Genomic DNA, 16,108 nt, shown 5'->3' with positions numbered 1-16,108 from the left:
AATAATCATGCACGCCAACCTCGAGATAAGTATACGTTTTTTTAATATAAAATATAACTTTGCCTAAATAAATGCATTTAGAACTTACCTTTGCATCTTGAGATCACTGTAAGTTGTAGGTTGGCTTACATGCGGGTTATGCACTTTTTAGTGTTTATACCTTTCAGTTTGGGGGTTGACTTATACGCGAACTGGCTTATATGCAAATATATATGGTATTTGTTCATATAATTTTTTTTAAATGGCGTCCAGAAAGCAATGCTTGTTTAAGACGAAAGGGAAAATAAGCTTTTAGAAAAGTGTTATCAACACAGAAGAATAAAAAGGAGTATTCAGATTCTTGTGAATAAAAGCTGGAAAGGACACAATGTTTATTGGACATCACATGCCAATTTGTTTATGTCTCATGGCAGGAGATATGATAGCCATCGCATGTGAAATGGAAAAGAATTTCCAAGAATTATGTCAAGTTGACAGAAAGCAACAAGCCATCGAGCTGCATAGGGTTTGGAACTAGAGTTTGTGCAACTGTACTAGTGGTAAATAAAGTCTCTGTGTACTTTATGAACTTTTCAGTTAATGTTTATCATCGATATGCCAAACTTTTAATTACGTTTCCAGCTTTACAATAGCAGTTATTGATATTTTGTTACACCTTACTGAAAACTGGTCAATCTTATGGAAAAAAAATAAACTGCCTTACTGAGACGGACTTGTCAGGGTTGACAGGTCTGCCATTCCTCATCAGAGACTGCTCCAGTGGCCTAGTGGTTAGAGCATCCACCTCGGATGCGGGAGGTCATGGGTTTGATCCTCTGCTGAGTCGTATAAAAAAACTTACAAAAATGGCACTAACAGCTGCCTCACTTGGCGCTCAGCATTAAGAGGCTAGTGTTAAGACTGGTCAGCCTGGTGTCAGGATAATGTGACTGGGTGAGATCATTCTGCGTGTCTGCGGATTGATGCCCCAGTGCTAGACATCTCTATAAACTGTCACACTGCAGACATCGTAGCGATATGACTGAAAAATTGTTAAAGCTGCGTTAAAAATCCAGATCACACACACCATTCCTCATCAGAACCTTGATTGATTAAATCCTATCAAACCTTTTAGAGCACTGCATTACCTCATCACAGCCTTGATTACTATAATCAAAATTTACCTGTTACCATCACCACCATGCTTGCCACAAACATTGATTTTGTTACTTTATTGCATCAACCAAGAGTGCCTTCAAAACCTTGTAGAAGCCTTTACTGGCAGAGCCTTTACCACATGAACCAAGAGTGCCTTCAAAACCTTGTGGAAGCCTTTACTGGCAGAGCCTTTACCACATTACAGCAGTCACTTACACCACAATTATCATATAATAGTGTTGATAAAAGCCAGAAGTATTTGTGGCAATGTTTACCAAAGCTGCCTTTGATGTCACATGTTTATGAACATAACCTTTACCATATCACAGTATGTACAAACACCGCCAATAAAGAGCATTATTAACACCATTTGTTGTTGTCACTGTTGCTATAGTAGTGTATTTTATGTTGTAGGTGGAATGCACGTGTTGAAGAAGTAGATGCTAGTTTGGTACTAATGTACTTTGCTGCTGACAAACGACATGAATGGATCTACCGTGGCTCTACCAGGCTGGAGCCTCTCTTTACGGCATTGGTAAAATACTTTGTCCTCTTGAGCTCAACTCACTCAATTACTACCTGTGTTATTGATCATTTATATGTGTGTATGACACTTGAATAATTAAGACACTTTGTAGAATAATAAACAATTGAAACTGCTTTAGCTGATTGAAAAATTGGCAGAATAAGTGACAACTCCTTTCCTGTTTGCTGAATTCTTTGACAATTTTATCAAGTTTGAATAAACCAATGTTAATAAATTTGTTGATGAAGTATCTTGACATCATACATTGAATTAGTTATCTTTCTTCTTCTTCAGGCCAATGCAGAGGCTAACAGACTAGCTGGGCGAGGCAAAAGACACAACCTTACTATGGCTGGCAGCAAAAAACCAGTGGTGGAGTATACTCGACAAAACACCAGTGATACTCAGAGTGGTTTGTTATGTTTATGTCTCTTATTTTCATTGTTTCTGGTTGCCTTCCTGTCTTAGGAAGAGATGCATATTTCTAACTTCTATTTTTTGTTTAGCTGTCTCTGTAATCTGGCCAAAATGGATCCGTGTAATCTTATCATACCTGATAAAACTCTAACATACCTCATCTTAATATATCCATTTAAACATTGCCATACTTTACCACAGCCTTGATTACTATAATCTGATTATATCGGTTTAAACACTACCATACATCCCTTCGTCAGTATTTTTTATTTTGATGCTACAAATGTATAGCCAGCATTTTATCTAGAATATGGCGTTGTGGGAATTTGTGGAAAATCACATGGTTAACACATTGTCATGACTGACCACATATCACTGTGTCTCACATTCAGAAATCCTTGACTGTATCAGTGACACTGTGATTGAATTGTGGATTAGAAGTATGTCATGCAGCTAAAAGCAGCTTGTGTGGAGAAAGCATTTTTTAGGCATTTGAATGATGTTGAGTAGGCTGGTCCCATTACTGTATACAAGACCAAGCATAACTTCTTCACTATAATTATCACACTGTATCTCCATGCCACTCAAAACCAACACAAAATTGATTCTTTCTTTATAGGTAATAGCGATGAGAAGTCCAGCAGAATTAAAGAGGATGCAGATATACAGCCTCCTTCATCTACCTCAATTGGTATATTCAGTTACCAGCATTACTATACCTCATTACAACCATGACTGATATAATCGTAACATACCCTGTTATCAGCACTACCAAACAAGTCCACCTCTGTTGGCAAATTGTTGGTATTGCAGATAATAAAAGTCTTCATCATGAAAAGCAACTAAGCTAGTGCAGAATGTCAACTGAAAAATACATCTGTCCAACTATTCTAATCATAATCTGTTTTACATTTTGAACATGAAAATACAGTATGATTATATATCAGTCAAACTTTCATTTTGATTGGCCACAAAGGTTTGTTTTGTCTTCTTGAGAATTAAGGATACAAAAATATGATTATTTGTGTTCAAGTAAACAAGGGATACAGTGAATCACTTTAAATTTTCTGGGACTCAGATTTTTTGGTTTGCTTGGAAAATGTATTTTCATGGATACTTTATTTTGAGGATTTATCATTTGATAAAAACAAAAACATAATAACATAGAAAATAATGAGTGATGATAATCTCCAAAAAAGATGATACCTGTTATTCAGTGCCACACATTTTCAAGCCAACAGACTTAATGCCTGATGCAGTAATTAACTTGATTAGGTCAGTTAGGGAATGGGTGCTAAAACAAAATCAATGACAGCACACCAAGCCATTTTGAAACAAAGCTTCAGTCTTGTTCATATATATACAGTTATGTTGAAATTGAGTTTCACTTTCATAGCAGTCTTGATGCCACATTGAGATAGTTGTCAAAAAGATGAAAACTTCAAAGGAAGCATTGCTCTTTGATGTTTTCAAAGCACATGGCTGGGATTAGCTTATTGCTCAGTTTAAGAAAAACATTGTATAATGCTTGTATCAGATGCATGCAACAATAGATTGATGTTTGAAATTCTGTTGTATAGCTTTCTTGCAAAAATCATGGAAGAATAATACTAATACTAAAGTATCAGCAAATCTAAAACCAAAAAGTATAAAGTTTCCGTTACATTTAGTGATTAGGTAAATTAGTGTTTTCATTTTTGTTAAATTTCACAATCATATGCCGGCAGCATAATTTTCAGGGGAGAACAGGCTTCATTCATTGTTGGACTTGTTAATGGATTAATAGAGACTAATGTCATTCAGAAATATGTGTTCTTAGAAATGGGGCAAACTCTGATATTTAATAGACTAATGTCATTCAGAAATATGTGTTCTTGGAAAAGGCGCAAACTCTGATATTTAATAGACTAATGTCATTCAGAAATATGTGTTTTTAGAAAAGGCACAAACTCTGATATTTGATAGAGACTAACGTCATTCAGAAATATGTGTTCTTGGAAAAGGCGCAAACTCTGATATTTGACAGAGACTAATGTCATTCAGAAATATGTGTTCTTGGAAAAGGCGCAAACTCTGATATTTAACAGAGACTAACGTCATTCAGAAATATGTGTTCTTGGAAAAGGCACAAACTCTGATATTTAATAGAGACTAACGCCATTCAGAAATATGTGTTCTTGGAAAAGGCGCAAACTCTGATATTTAATAGAGACTAACGTCATTCAGAAATATGTGTTCTTGGAAAAGGCGCAAACTCTGATATTTAACAGAGACTAACGTCATTCAGAAATATGTGTTCTTGGAAAAGGCACAAACTCTGATATTTAATAGAGACTAACGTCATTCAGAAATATGTGTTCTTGGAAAAGGCGCAAACTCTGATATTTAATTGTCTTGAACTTTAACACTGTCACATTCCTCGGATGTTTATTTCATTGGATCACATAAAGTTTCAGTGAGTACTAGTTATCATGAATAGATGTAAAATTTTCTTTCAGAGGTAAAGAAGGACACAAGCCATGAGCAATTTATTACTCTGACATTAGAATAAGACACTGTATTGGTATAGTGCTTTCAAGTTTATGCAATTTGGCATGGAAATAATTCATAATCACTAAATTTCTGTTGTTCATCATCTTTCATAAACATTGTAATGGTATATATTTATCACAATTATAAATACAGATGGTCTCTGTTTACTATATGTATTTATTGTCATTATACACGGTTGCTTTTATCTTCAAGCTTGTCTCCATTTATGAGCTTGTGACTACAATTTCTTCAGTTTCTGGATCACATGTATGTCTAAATTTGGAATTTTTAGATGCAACACTGTATAGCAGTTATTCTGTATAAGGTATCATTCCAATAATTAAGTTCCTTTATGTTTTCTTCATTTTTCTTCATGAAAATCTAGTGTAGTAGTTATTGGTTCAGATGCATCACAACAGTTTTGCTTGTGTTAGGTCCAAACCTGGATTTAACATTTCAAACAACTAGTAAAGGTTATTTATGATACATTTTCAAACACCGCTCCAGTGGCCTAGTGGTTAGAGCATCCACCTCGGATGTGGGAGGTCATGGCTTCGAACCCCGGCTGAGTCATACCAAAGACTTACAAAAATATTACTAACAGCTGCCTTGCTTGGCACTCAGTTTTAACAGTTAGTGTTAGGACTGGTCGGCCTGGTGTCAGGATAATGTGACTGGGTGGGACATTATGCTACATGTCTGCGGCATGATGTCCCAGTGCTAGATGTCACTTTAAACTGTCACACTGCAGACATCATAGCAATATGACTAAAAATTGTTAAAAGCTACGTTAAAAATCCAAATCACACACACACACATTTTATTTTCAAAAAACAGTTGCATTTGAAAAAAGTGACAGGAAGTTTTATTGTAAGTGATCATTCTGGAACTGGCCAAATCATACCTTTTCGCTTCAACATCCTATGCAGAAGCCAGACAGCTGAGCTCAGTAACATTTTATTGTCAGCTTTGACTTTACTGCTGTTTTCTGTTTGATGCACATAACCTTTCTCTGATAAACGTATTAAGATTTTCTTAGGGACTATAAATAGGATGCAATAATCAATGATTGTAATGGTACCTATCATCAGTTTTACAAATAAATCATCCTCATCTTGACAGTTTTGAACAATTTCTGACATTTTCTTCAGACTATCATGTCATCACTCTGAACTAGCCAGGAAGAAATTGATATGCTTGAGTTATCTTATTAGAAAGACATTTGTGTATCATTGACTTGTGCTCACACAGTGACAGACACTGGCACTTTGTATTAATGGTCTTTGTTATCCTTTAAATCTGTACAGTGGTTTTGTTGATGTTCAGCTGTGTTTACTGTTAATGTTCACAAGCCTGTGTTAACTGTTAATGTTTACAGGCTGTGTTAACTCTTAATGTTTACAGCCTGTGTTAACTCTTAATGTTTACAGGCTGTTAGCTCTTAATGTTCACAGCCTGTGTTAACTCGTATTGTTTACAGCCTGTGTTAACTCTTAATGTTACAGGCTGTTAGCTCTTAATGTTCACAATCTGTGTTAACTCTTAATGTTTACAAGCTGTGTTAACTCTTAATGTTTAGCCTGTATTAAGAGCTAGCAAAGCATTGGTTTGACTTTTCCTGCAACAAAGGCATCAGTGTAAAAATATTATAACAACATTCATGAAAATCACATAGTATATAGCTTGTATCATTTTGCCAGGTTGAATGTATTTTATGGAACCATGGGTAAAGTCCCAGCAGATTTATCTGAGAAGGACAGAACTTGTGTCATATTCTCCTTGTTTGCCTTGGGTTAGGGAAACTTTTTAAATGTAATGTGAAGCTGATGTCATGAACAAATCTATAGCCAGTTCAGATATAAATTTTTTGTGCTCTCACCAAATCTGGAATTTATCATGTGAACAATTATCCTTCCTTTAGAATACTGCTCACAGCCTAGTCACATTGGTATTCAAAGGACAGATGTAGCATCCAAAGCTGCGATGCAGATTTGAAGGGTCCATGTACTGTTATATAAATTAGTATGCTCTTTATACTTGGCCAAATATGAATTGTCCACAGACAGGCTTTGTAATGTCAAACACATCTATGTATGTATGTCTGTCTGTCTGTATGTATGTGTGTGTATACACACACACACACACACACTCTTTGGAAACAAAAGGACACCATTCTCAGTCCATGAATATATGTGTACATAATGTCAGAAATGGTCTTTGTTCTTCAAATACATTACCCAGTCATTATACCTTAGGAGAACTACTACTACCTTGCAAATTCAGATCTCCCATGCTAAAATGTTTTAGTTAAGAAGGTGGCAGGTAGATGTGTATCTTCATATACACATATAACAGAGCTTTCAGGTAGTTTCTGTGGTTTGCCTATGAAGACACAATTTGCCATTTCAGGGCAATACCCGTCTGACTCGACATAAGCTCTAGGATGTTCACACATCCAATGGGCAGAGTTATAACCCTTGTCAGGGCCACCTCCACAACAGCAGCATCAAACCGCCTGGATGACATTGGCAGAAACATCAGATGAGTTATTTTCCTTCTCCACCTTGTATTCCTTGTAAACAAATCTAACCTCACATCAACTCAGAATTTTGTCCATGTCAGTATGGAGTTCACAACACAGGTCAACAGAGTGCATCTTCCTCAGGAATGGTCAGTGAACATCAGTACAATGGTGGCTTCATTGCTCACCATATAGACTTGCTTATAAGTCAATTCAACTATAAATTGGCCCCCCCCCCCCTTTTCTTGGTGGGGGAGGCCTACAGAAATCGTATTATCTGACCCTTGTATAAGTTGGGATGTATTTTGCAAGTCAGATACGTCAAAAGGGGTGACTTGTCATCAGTGAGTCAGAATTGCACGTTGGAAAAATAAACAAGCCCAACTTGATTGATGGATTGATTTAATCATGTAACAAATAAATTGACAACTTACAATTTCTCATAATTAAATCCATTAAAATACATAATGCTTGATATTTTAAATCCATTTATATGATAAATCCATTAATTGATAGGTCACATACCAGACTGTATATAGTTCAGAATGATCCAATTCACGATGTCCTGTGATACGTTAATTCCATGCACCTTAAAAATAAACAACGAAATTTAAGTCCACAGTTTTTAAATTCACAGTATCCTATTAATGTCACTATCTACTGTCATCTGGTATAAAGACTGAGAATTCATCCTCATTGTATGATTAAGTTCTGAAATCCTCCACCATCATCTTGTAAGTCATCACAAATATCATCCAATTGCATTTTCTTAGCTTCAGTGTCATATGTGGATGCTTATGTGAAGACTGAGCTTGGACTCTGTAAGTAACAATTTGATCATACAAGTATGTCAAATTTATTCAGTTTTGCTATTGAACACTAGTCAGTTGTTTGGCAAAGTCACAGGGAGTTCAAATAACCACCCTCTGATACCTGGCACTGAGCAGGTATCAGACTTGCTGCTTGATCAGAGGGTTGTCTCATGGGAAAATAAAGAGGGTGATGCCTTTACAAGCTAAAAGAGATCAAGGTAAAACATTCATTGGAAGATGTAAAATTCTTGTTGGATTGAATATGCACATGTACTAAATTTGCAGTTCAGTTAAAAGATTTGTCTGCTAGAAAATAAGTGAGTGCTGCCAAGGGCTTGTCAGGTTATGTGCATTGGCAGAAAACTTGGGAAATATCACTTGGAAATTAAAATTAACAGTGTTTGCACAGCAAAACACAAATATACAGTATGTACCCTGATTAACTCTCGTGGTGGCTTTACATTTTCCAAAGAGCACAATAATGAGAGTTAAAGTTGTTCTATCAGTGGACTTCTCTAATCACCACATGTACTCCTCTAATCACCACATGTACATCAGGGTGTCTTTCTGCCACTGAATTCAGTCATTGTAAATATCAGCACATTATTCCACTCAGCAGCTGGTTGAAGTATGACTGGTCAGTCTTTGAACTTACCACCCAACTATTGCATCATATTTAACACTACATTTGTGCATGTAACTTTAGTAATTTATACATTGATACATACACTGTGACAGTGTGATTAACAGAGATTGCTGTAGCATTTTGTTGTAATCTTGGATCTGAAGTAGATGGGTATAGAGAAGCACATGTCTTACACTGCATCATGTAAATTAAAAGTCATACATTTAGCAAAAGCAGAAGGCTAACACCATGCCAGCAGATATATATGAACATAGAAATTGTGTTTAAATTGTCATTGTGGGCTACTTCACTCCTGTGTTGCACTTATGGGTTACAAAATGGTGAGGATTCTTAGTAAGTTTTAGAAAAAATTTATGTTCATAAAAAAGGGGATTGGCTATTAATTAGGAAATATGTGTAAATACAAATACAGGTTGTTATGAGTTGTACAGAAATTGAAGCAATATACTTCTTAGCAAAAACCCACTGTAAACAACAATGAAGGACACTTGTTTTATGTTTGGTAGTATTTAATCGACTCATAATATTTTAAAATCCAAATAACTGTAGATACAAGTATGTGGTAAGAATACCGTCATGAAATGGATAAATACAATACATACACTATATGCTTTTCTGAATGGGAATAGTGGCATAGAAATGTACACATATTTTGAATTCACAGTATTTTTGCATACTGTGAACATCTCAGATTTGGTGTTGAATTATCTCAGAAGGCAAGGAGGAATCAAGTCCCCTGACCTTTGCCACCATATTTGGGATTTTCTAAGATTATATCTTTAATGACAAATCTGTGTACAAGATTATCTTGTTCCAAGACAACTAAATGTGTTAATAGACTCGCTGTCCCAGATAATTCAAATAATGCAAAATGAATGATCTCATCAGCCCTCAGTTTTCACTCACATATATGCCTGTTGGGATTGACCAACAGTGGCTCTATTTGCAGTAAGGTGGAATGCAAAACTCCCAACCTTTGTCTCACTTGTCCCGGATCTGAAGGCAGCTGATGCTCTTTACATAGATTCGAATGGTCTGGATGCATATGCTTACTCTTCGACACCTCAGAATTCAAATGTGACACAGAAAGCAAGAGAATTAGAGTGTCGCCTTATTCTTATTGTTCCACTTATGTGGGAAAAATTGTGGATCAGCAGAAATTCCCCCCAAAATAAGAACATTTCCTCATCTGCTCAGATAACCACAATGGTAGGCATTTCATCCCAATCCAGAGTTTTTGAACCTGCATGTTTGGATCAAATTAAACAATCCCTCAATAATAAACAGTTCTCTCAACAAGTGGTTCATAGAATTACTAAAGGGAGCTGGCCCTTCACTCTGAAAGTTTAAGAAGGAAGTTGCAAATTTCACAATGATCTAGGAATACATTGCACCACTGATTGCATCAATACCACAAATAGCTAACTTCCTAATATGGCTTTTTGAGAAGAAACAATACCAATCATGATTACAAGGTACCTATACACAACTTCCAAATGATCCATTCTCTTGGAAGAGAGGATATTGGACGAAACGAAGACCAATCAGATCTCCTGGCAAATTTGGATTTCACATGCCTAAAGGCATCATCTCCCTGCCTAAAGTTACCTTCATATAGAAAGCATGCTTTTTGCATCAGTAGTAATTGAAGCATGCGTAGGATTTGGTGCCAATCCTTATATCAAGAGGAAATAACTCCCCATTATGTGGCATATACCATTTAGCTTCTTAACCAAAACGTTTTAGCCTGGGAGGGCTGGACTGTTTACATAGTAGTAGTTCTCTTAAGGTATTATGTTTGGGTAAATATTGAAGAAACATTTATTTAAATAGAAAAAAGACCTGACAATGGAAATATTCACAATATTTTTCTTTGATGTAGACTTGTTGCCATTTCATCACCTCAGTGGACACTTCATCCACCCAAGATACCAACTAATATACAAATATTAACAGGTATTTGCATGATTTCCTTACCTATAATTCCAATGTTCATGTTCAGAGAAGAAGGGCCTGACAAAGTCAGCAAGTGATCCTTTAATGGAAAGTAAAAAGCGACCTGTGGCCAGAAAGAGCACAACAGGGAAGATGCCCAGCAATACTGAGGAGAAACCCAAGTGGGAGCCACCATGGATTAAGATGCAACGTAAAACTGCATTACAGGTGCTGCAGAGTAGAGAGGCAGAGGTACAGCAGCAACAGAATCGAGAGACGGAATCAGAAGGTGAGGAAAATAACAAAAACGTAATTCAGACTAGCCTTTGAGATTTGCAGTCACATTACTTTTTCCAAGGAATGTAAAATATTGTCATATTATTTAATTCACCCTCATAACACATAACTATTGGGTCTTTATTAGGGTGAAAAATACTTGCTACTGCAGAATAGAATGAAAGAGTAAATGTTGCAACATGCAGTAATGTGACACCACACACATTTGCTTATATTGTTGGCACAACTTAACAGAAACCACTCCCCCAAGGTCAATGAAATTCCATAGCTGTGTCTGCATATAGAGATGACCGATTAGATTTTTATGACATTTAAATGAATTTTATAAGTTTTGTGAACAGGACCTTTTTTTGAGTACACTTGGTAGGGGTAAAAGTCTTTTGCAAAGACAAATCCAGTTAGTTTGTTTTTTTTTTGTTTTTAAATATGTAACAATATTAGCTGCATCAATTTGTGACTAATTATTTTACCAATATAATCTTCTCTTTCAGTGGTTCCTTATGATTTTACCATATTACTCTTTAACATAAAATATAGATATGACATTTTAGTAACATATCTCCATGGTGAATTTAGAAATTTAGTTATTAGAACATCTCGGTATAAATATAATTTCATTATATTAGAATATATTTATAAATTGATTGATTACTAAGTAACTGTTGGATAACCAGTTTAAGCTCTTTGTGGTGACTTGTGGGCTAGTTGTGTAAATCAAGTTGACTGTTGATAACAAAATTTTACTACAAAATGATATTCTTCAGAGCAAAAAAAATATCCATCCCAATTTTTAACTTCTTTTAGTAATCTTGATACTTTACTTTAAATTAGAAGTTTATGCTATTTTACAAAATTTAAAGGGGCCTGGACTGATTCCTGTTACACCTGAGAAGCATGTATCCTCACATCAGTAGATAATTCGGATTATGGAGTTTATTTTAGGCTGCACCTTTGCACCAGTGACCCTTATTTTTCATCTTTGGTTCGAAAAAGTTCCCTCTGTGGTGCCCATAGGGCGCATAAGAAAGGCTCCAGAGTCAATTTTTTTGGCTAACAAAATCATCTTACCAATTTTGATTAGCTTGGGCATCAATCTAAAGTACATGGTCGATGGTGATTTATAAAAAATGTAAAGAAGACAAAATCTTCAGCTAAAACATTTGCATTAATTAGTAAAGTTGCATACAATATGAAAAAATGTAGACTCAAATGTCCAAAATAAGTTTTCAAGGGGAATGGTTTAAGATGAGGAATTCAAATCCCAGTACAAAAGGCTTGTGACATGGCAGGCAGGTGCTTGGGTCCTGGATTTATTCATTTCTGTAGTAAATATTTTTTAGCATTATATACTTTGAATTGGTCATTGCTCAATCAGACAAATGCATGGTTTGCTACAGTTACCTTGTCCACTAAAATAATTTTGTCCAGAATAGTAGACAGTTTTTTTTTAATGGTCAAGGAATTGTTGAAACTATGCTGTAATCTGACTTGGCAATGATCAATTTAAAACAGATAATTCTGGGGAAAAATAATATGGGTTGCATGAATTTATTAAATCCAGGATGCGAATTCCAGTGTTAATGATATGTATCTGTATGTCTTGAATAAACAAGTAATAAGTGAGAACATTTGCAACCTCGTCATTTTTCTAAATGACAACTTTTTGACCTAGTGGGCACCGCTTTTCCAATTATTAGAATGAAACATTTAAAATATTTCCCTTTGCAGTCATCTTGAAAATTGTCTTATGGCTACTTCTCCTAAATCAATTGTTTGTCAGTGTGGGCTTTACACTAAAATGCTGTAACAATATGTTACAGGTCCTAAATGAAAATGGGTCTGATCTTACCTCCAGCATGGTAATCATAGTCGCCATCTGCTTGGAGGCTGAGGCCCAGTGGGGGCCCAAAATTCCCATCCAACAATGTTTTTTATTGGGAAGGGGATCCAAAATTTGTTTTGCAGGGGGATGGGCACAATTTCTTGCTATGCCAGCTCCATCTGAAAAATCTTTTTATCATTGTTCTTCATGAATGATTGGTGGCATTGACATTAGATTTTACTTAAGACACCTCCTACATTATTTAAGTAGTTGCGAATGAAAATGGTGCATATCTAACCACCAACATGTTTACCCTATCATAAACAATTTTTAAAAACAGAAACCTTCATGACCATGTGGCTAGGTCATAGGTCACTGTTTGATTTTTGTACTTTTATCTGTGTTGGCTTGTGAGCATGATTAGAGAAACCATTATGAATGGATTTTTATCAAAGCTTGTTTTAGGATATACCTGTAGAATGGATTAAACAAAACATAGCATCTGGGAATATCTTGATTGTGTAAGAAAAGCTCAGTGGTCTTCTATGCAAAATGTATGGTTCAAGGTCAAAAGCCATAACAAAGTTTGTATTGCACTTGTGAATATATTAACTGAAATGTATAAAAAAATACTTTTGTCATCAGATTAGGTATGATGGATTGTCTCAGAAATATCTGAGGTGATTTCAGTACTTAGCAATTAAAAAAGATTGAAGTTTGGATGAAATGGACTTTGTTTAAATTCCAACAAATTCTTGTTGGCATAAAAGATGTTGATCCCTTTGAGTGACTCCTTTTTTTATTTTATCAGAAAAATATCAGGCCAGCAGCATCAGTAGCAACAAGACAGGGACGGATATGGCTTCAGTATTGCAAGAAAGGCTCACACAGGCTGTTGCAGATGATGAGATGATGGGTAGGTAACACAGACAGATGGACAGACATTCATGATTGCTATCTTTATAACTTCTTGCCAAAACAGCTAGACAAAATTTGACCAAATTTGAAACAAAGCATCCATGGCTTGAAACTCTTTTCAGCTTGTTCAGATTATGCTAATTTGACAGCAAATTTTGGCTGCCATTACAAAAATAGAAAACATAAAATATTTATCAAAAGCCACTCAACTGAATTTCATTAAATTGGAGGAAGATGTCCTGGCATGAAGTTCTTTCAAAATTGTTTTAGATGATGCCTATGTACCGTAAATTTGTCTTCTGTTACTAAATATAGAAAACATTCATGACTTAATCTCAAACATTGCTCAGCATCCTGAATTAAAAGGTTTACAAATATGAACAGATGACAGCTTTGGGTGTCCATCTCCTACTCACCCTTACTAGAAATGACCAGGATCTGTCCCCATCAGTGCACATTACACATTATTCTCCTCGAGATGAAGGCCTTGTTGCATTCTATTCAATCATGACATGTTGTTTGGCATGGGCAGTCATTCCATCCAATAAAAATGTGTTCAGTTATATCTGATGGCTAGGAGAAAACAAGTCCTCAGACCACTGCTTCCAGGCTTGGGATTTTTTTCAAATGGTGTCATCAGCAACAAAATCCACAACCCTGTCCGGCACATCGCATATATGCTGAATGTCCTAGTAGACTTGATGTCCAAACAATATAGGCTGAATGTCCTAGTGAATTTGATGTCCAAATCAGATTAGCTGAATGTCCTAGTGGAATCAATGTCCAAACCAGATATGCTGAATGTCCTAGTGGACTTGATGTCCAAGCCAGATATGCTGAATGTCCTAGTGGACTCGATGTCCAAATCAGATATGCTGAATACCCTAGTGGACTCAGTGTCCAAACCAGATATGCTGAATGACCTAGTGGACTTGATGTCCATACCAGATTGAGCTGGTTCATACCAAATTGTTCCATCTCCCCTTGAGTCAAATCTGCATGCATTGGATGACCTCTCATAGACCTCACTGTAATAAAGTAGAATACACAGTGCCTGACCTTTGTCCATTCATCCCAACTCTGAAAGCCTGGGTACTCAGTGCCCTTTCCCTTTACTGAAAATGTCTCATGACATACACCTTCCTCCCAACCCCACTGATTTCCAGGTCTCCTGGATCAATAATGTAGTGAATTAAATAGTGGAGATTCACAAAAAAATCTTGCCTTCTTCCCACCTGCTCAAACAGTGATGAATGGGTCTTCCATCTGTACCTAGAGAAGCTAAATTGCACACATAGCTCCTATCAAGTAAGCACTGAGAAGTAAACAGTTCTTGGAACAAGTAATTTACAAAGTTACTCAGGTAAGAAAGTCCACCTCTTAAAATGAATGGGAGGGAAATGGAGAGTTTTCTCCCAGTGTTGCAAGTAGAAACACATTTCCTCGACAGCTAAATTCCTCCTTTGGGCCATCCAAGGAGCAGTGAACTCCCATCAGTACTATCAGGGACTCCCATTAGATGATCTCTGACATGTTTTAGCATTATGGAAGGGAGTATATAGAATAGAATTTGGCCAGCTTTGACATGCAGCATACCGGCATTGAAGCCTTTCAGACAAATGCTGCTGATGTGCCATCAGATGTTAAAAATAATATAAAAAGTGACATTTTGAAGCTGTGATTTTCATAACATGTCATCAACAGCATTGGAATAAATTTATGCCAGCTAAGTGATCTGAGTCTACTTGGACCTTTCGTTCTTCCTTAACACAATCATTCTTTTGCAAAGATAATCATTTTCAGATTTTGTTATTAAAAAAATAATATAAAAAAGAACTTTAGAAAATGATTAAAGAAACAAAAACTAGAGAAACTATTTCCATGAATATTAGTTAATGCATATAGAAGCTTGTATACAAATGTGCCTTAACATCTAAAGGTTTTAATAAATTCTTCTTACAGAGAAAGAATCCTTTGGGGAGAGAATGGATAAGGTCATATCTGTTAAATCAAAGGATTCAAAATCTTTCAGTAAGTATTTTTTACTAGAAGCATTTTTATTATATCTTTTATTGTGTGAAAAATCAATTCATATCTTTAGTGGCCATTGATGTAAATATTTTTGTCAGATTTTTATCTCTTTATCTCTGAAAATGAACAATCCTTTAATTTTATTTCCTCAGTCTTTCAGGTTGTTTTTTTTTTCTTAGTATGTCTGTCACTGTCCCTATTGTCAGTAAATCTTATTTTTAATGAATCGTATTATTTGTTGCATCACAGGGTTGCATCTAGGAAGTGTGATCATGCAAATCCCCCCCCCCCATTTAAGATTTCCTGCAAGATTTTTAATCCTATGTTGGCAAAATCACCAAAAAATAAGAATTATGCCCATTTTTTTATTTTATTTTTTTTGCTGTAAAATTAACAGTTGTCACTCTCGGAGAATATGTTGTACTTGTATAGTTCTAAATACGTCACATATTTCTGTGTGTCATGTGCTCAGTTCTGATTGGTTAATAACAAAGGTCACAAGAGCACATTTGAT

The 16,108-nt window shown here is 35.7% G+C and overlaps 1 protein-coding gene across 4 annotated transcripts in view; it reads left to right on the top strand.

Annotated features, from left to right (window-relative positions):
• LOC149785794 (histone-lysine N-methyltransferase SETDB1-like) overlaps nucleotides 1-16,108 on the top strand; it is a 194,039-nt gene that overhangs the window by 99,761 nt on the left and 78,170 nt on the right. For all 4 annotated transcript variants that reach the window (XR_016425454.1, XR_016425453.1, XR_016425452.1 and 1 more), the window contains exons 13-18: nucleotides 1,552-1,672; nucleotides 1,958-2,075; nucleotides 2,700-2,771; nucleotides 10,594-10,815; nucleotides 13,457-13,561; nucleotides 15,526-15,594. Coding sequence is in view for 1 of the 4 variants with exons in the window: in XM_089979716.1 (XP_089835842.1) it covers nucleotides 1,552-1,672; nucleotides 1,958-2,075; nucleotides 2,700-2,771; nucleotides 10,594-10,815; nucleotides 13,457-13,561; nucleotides 15,526-15,594 (707 nt within the window). In the remaining 3 variants the exon portion in view is untranslated. The remainder of the gene's footprint in view (nucleotides 1-1,551; nucleotides 1,673-1,957; nucleotides 2,076-2,699; nucleotides 2,772-10,593; nucleotides 10,816-13,456; nucleotides 13,562-15,525; nucleotides 15,595-16,108) is intronic.

This window comes from Sinohyriopsis cumingii, chromosome 13 (assembly GCF_028554795.1).
Source record: "Sinohyriopsis cumingii isolate HCF-2022 chromosome 13, ASM2855479v2, whole genome shotgun sequence".
In the NCBI taxonomy this organism is placed as follows: Eukaryota; Metazoa; Mollusca; class Bivalvia; order Unionida; family Unionidae; genus Sinohyriopsis; species Sinohyriopsis cumingii.
This window is presented reverse-complemented; position numbering and strand designations above follow the sequence as displayed.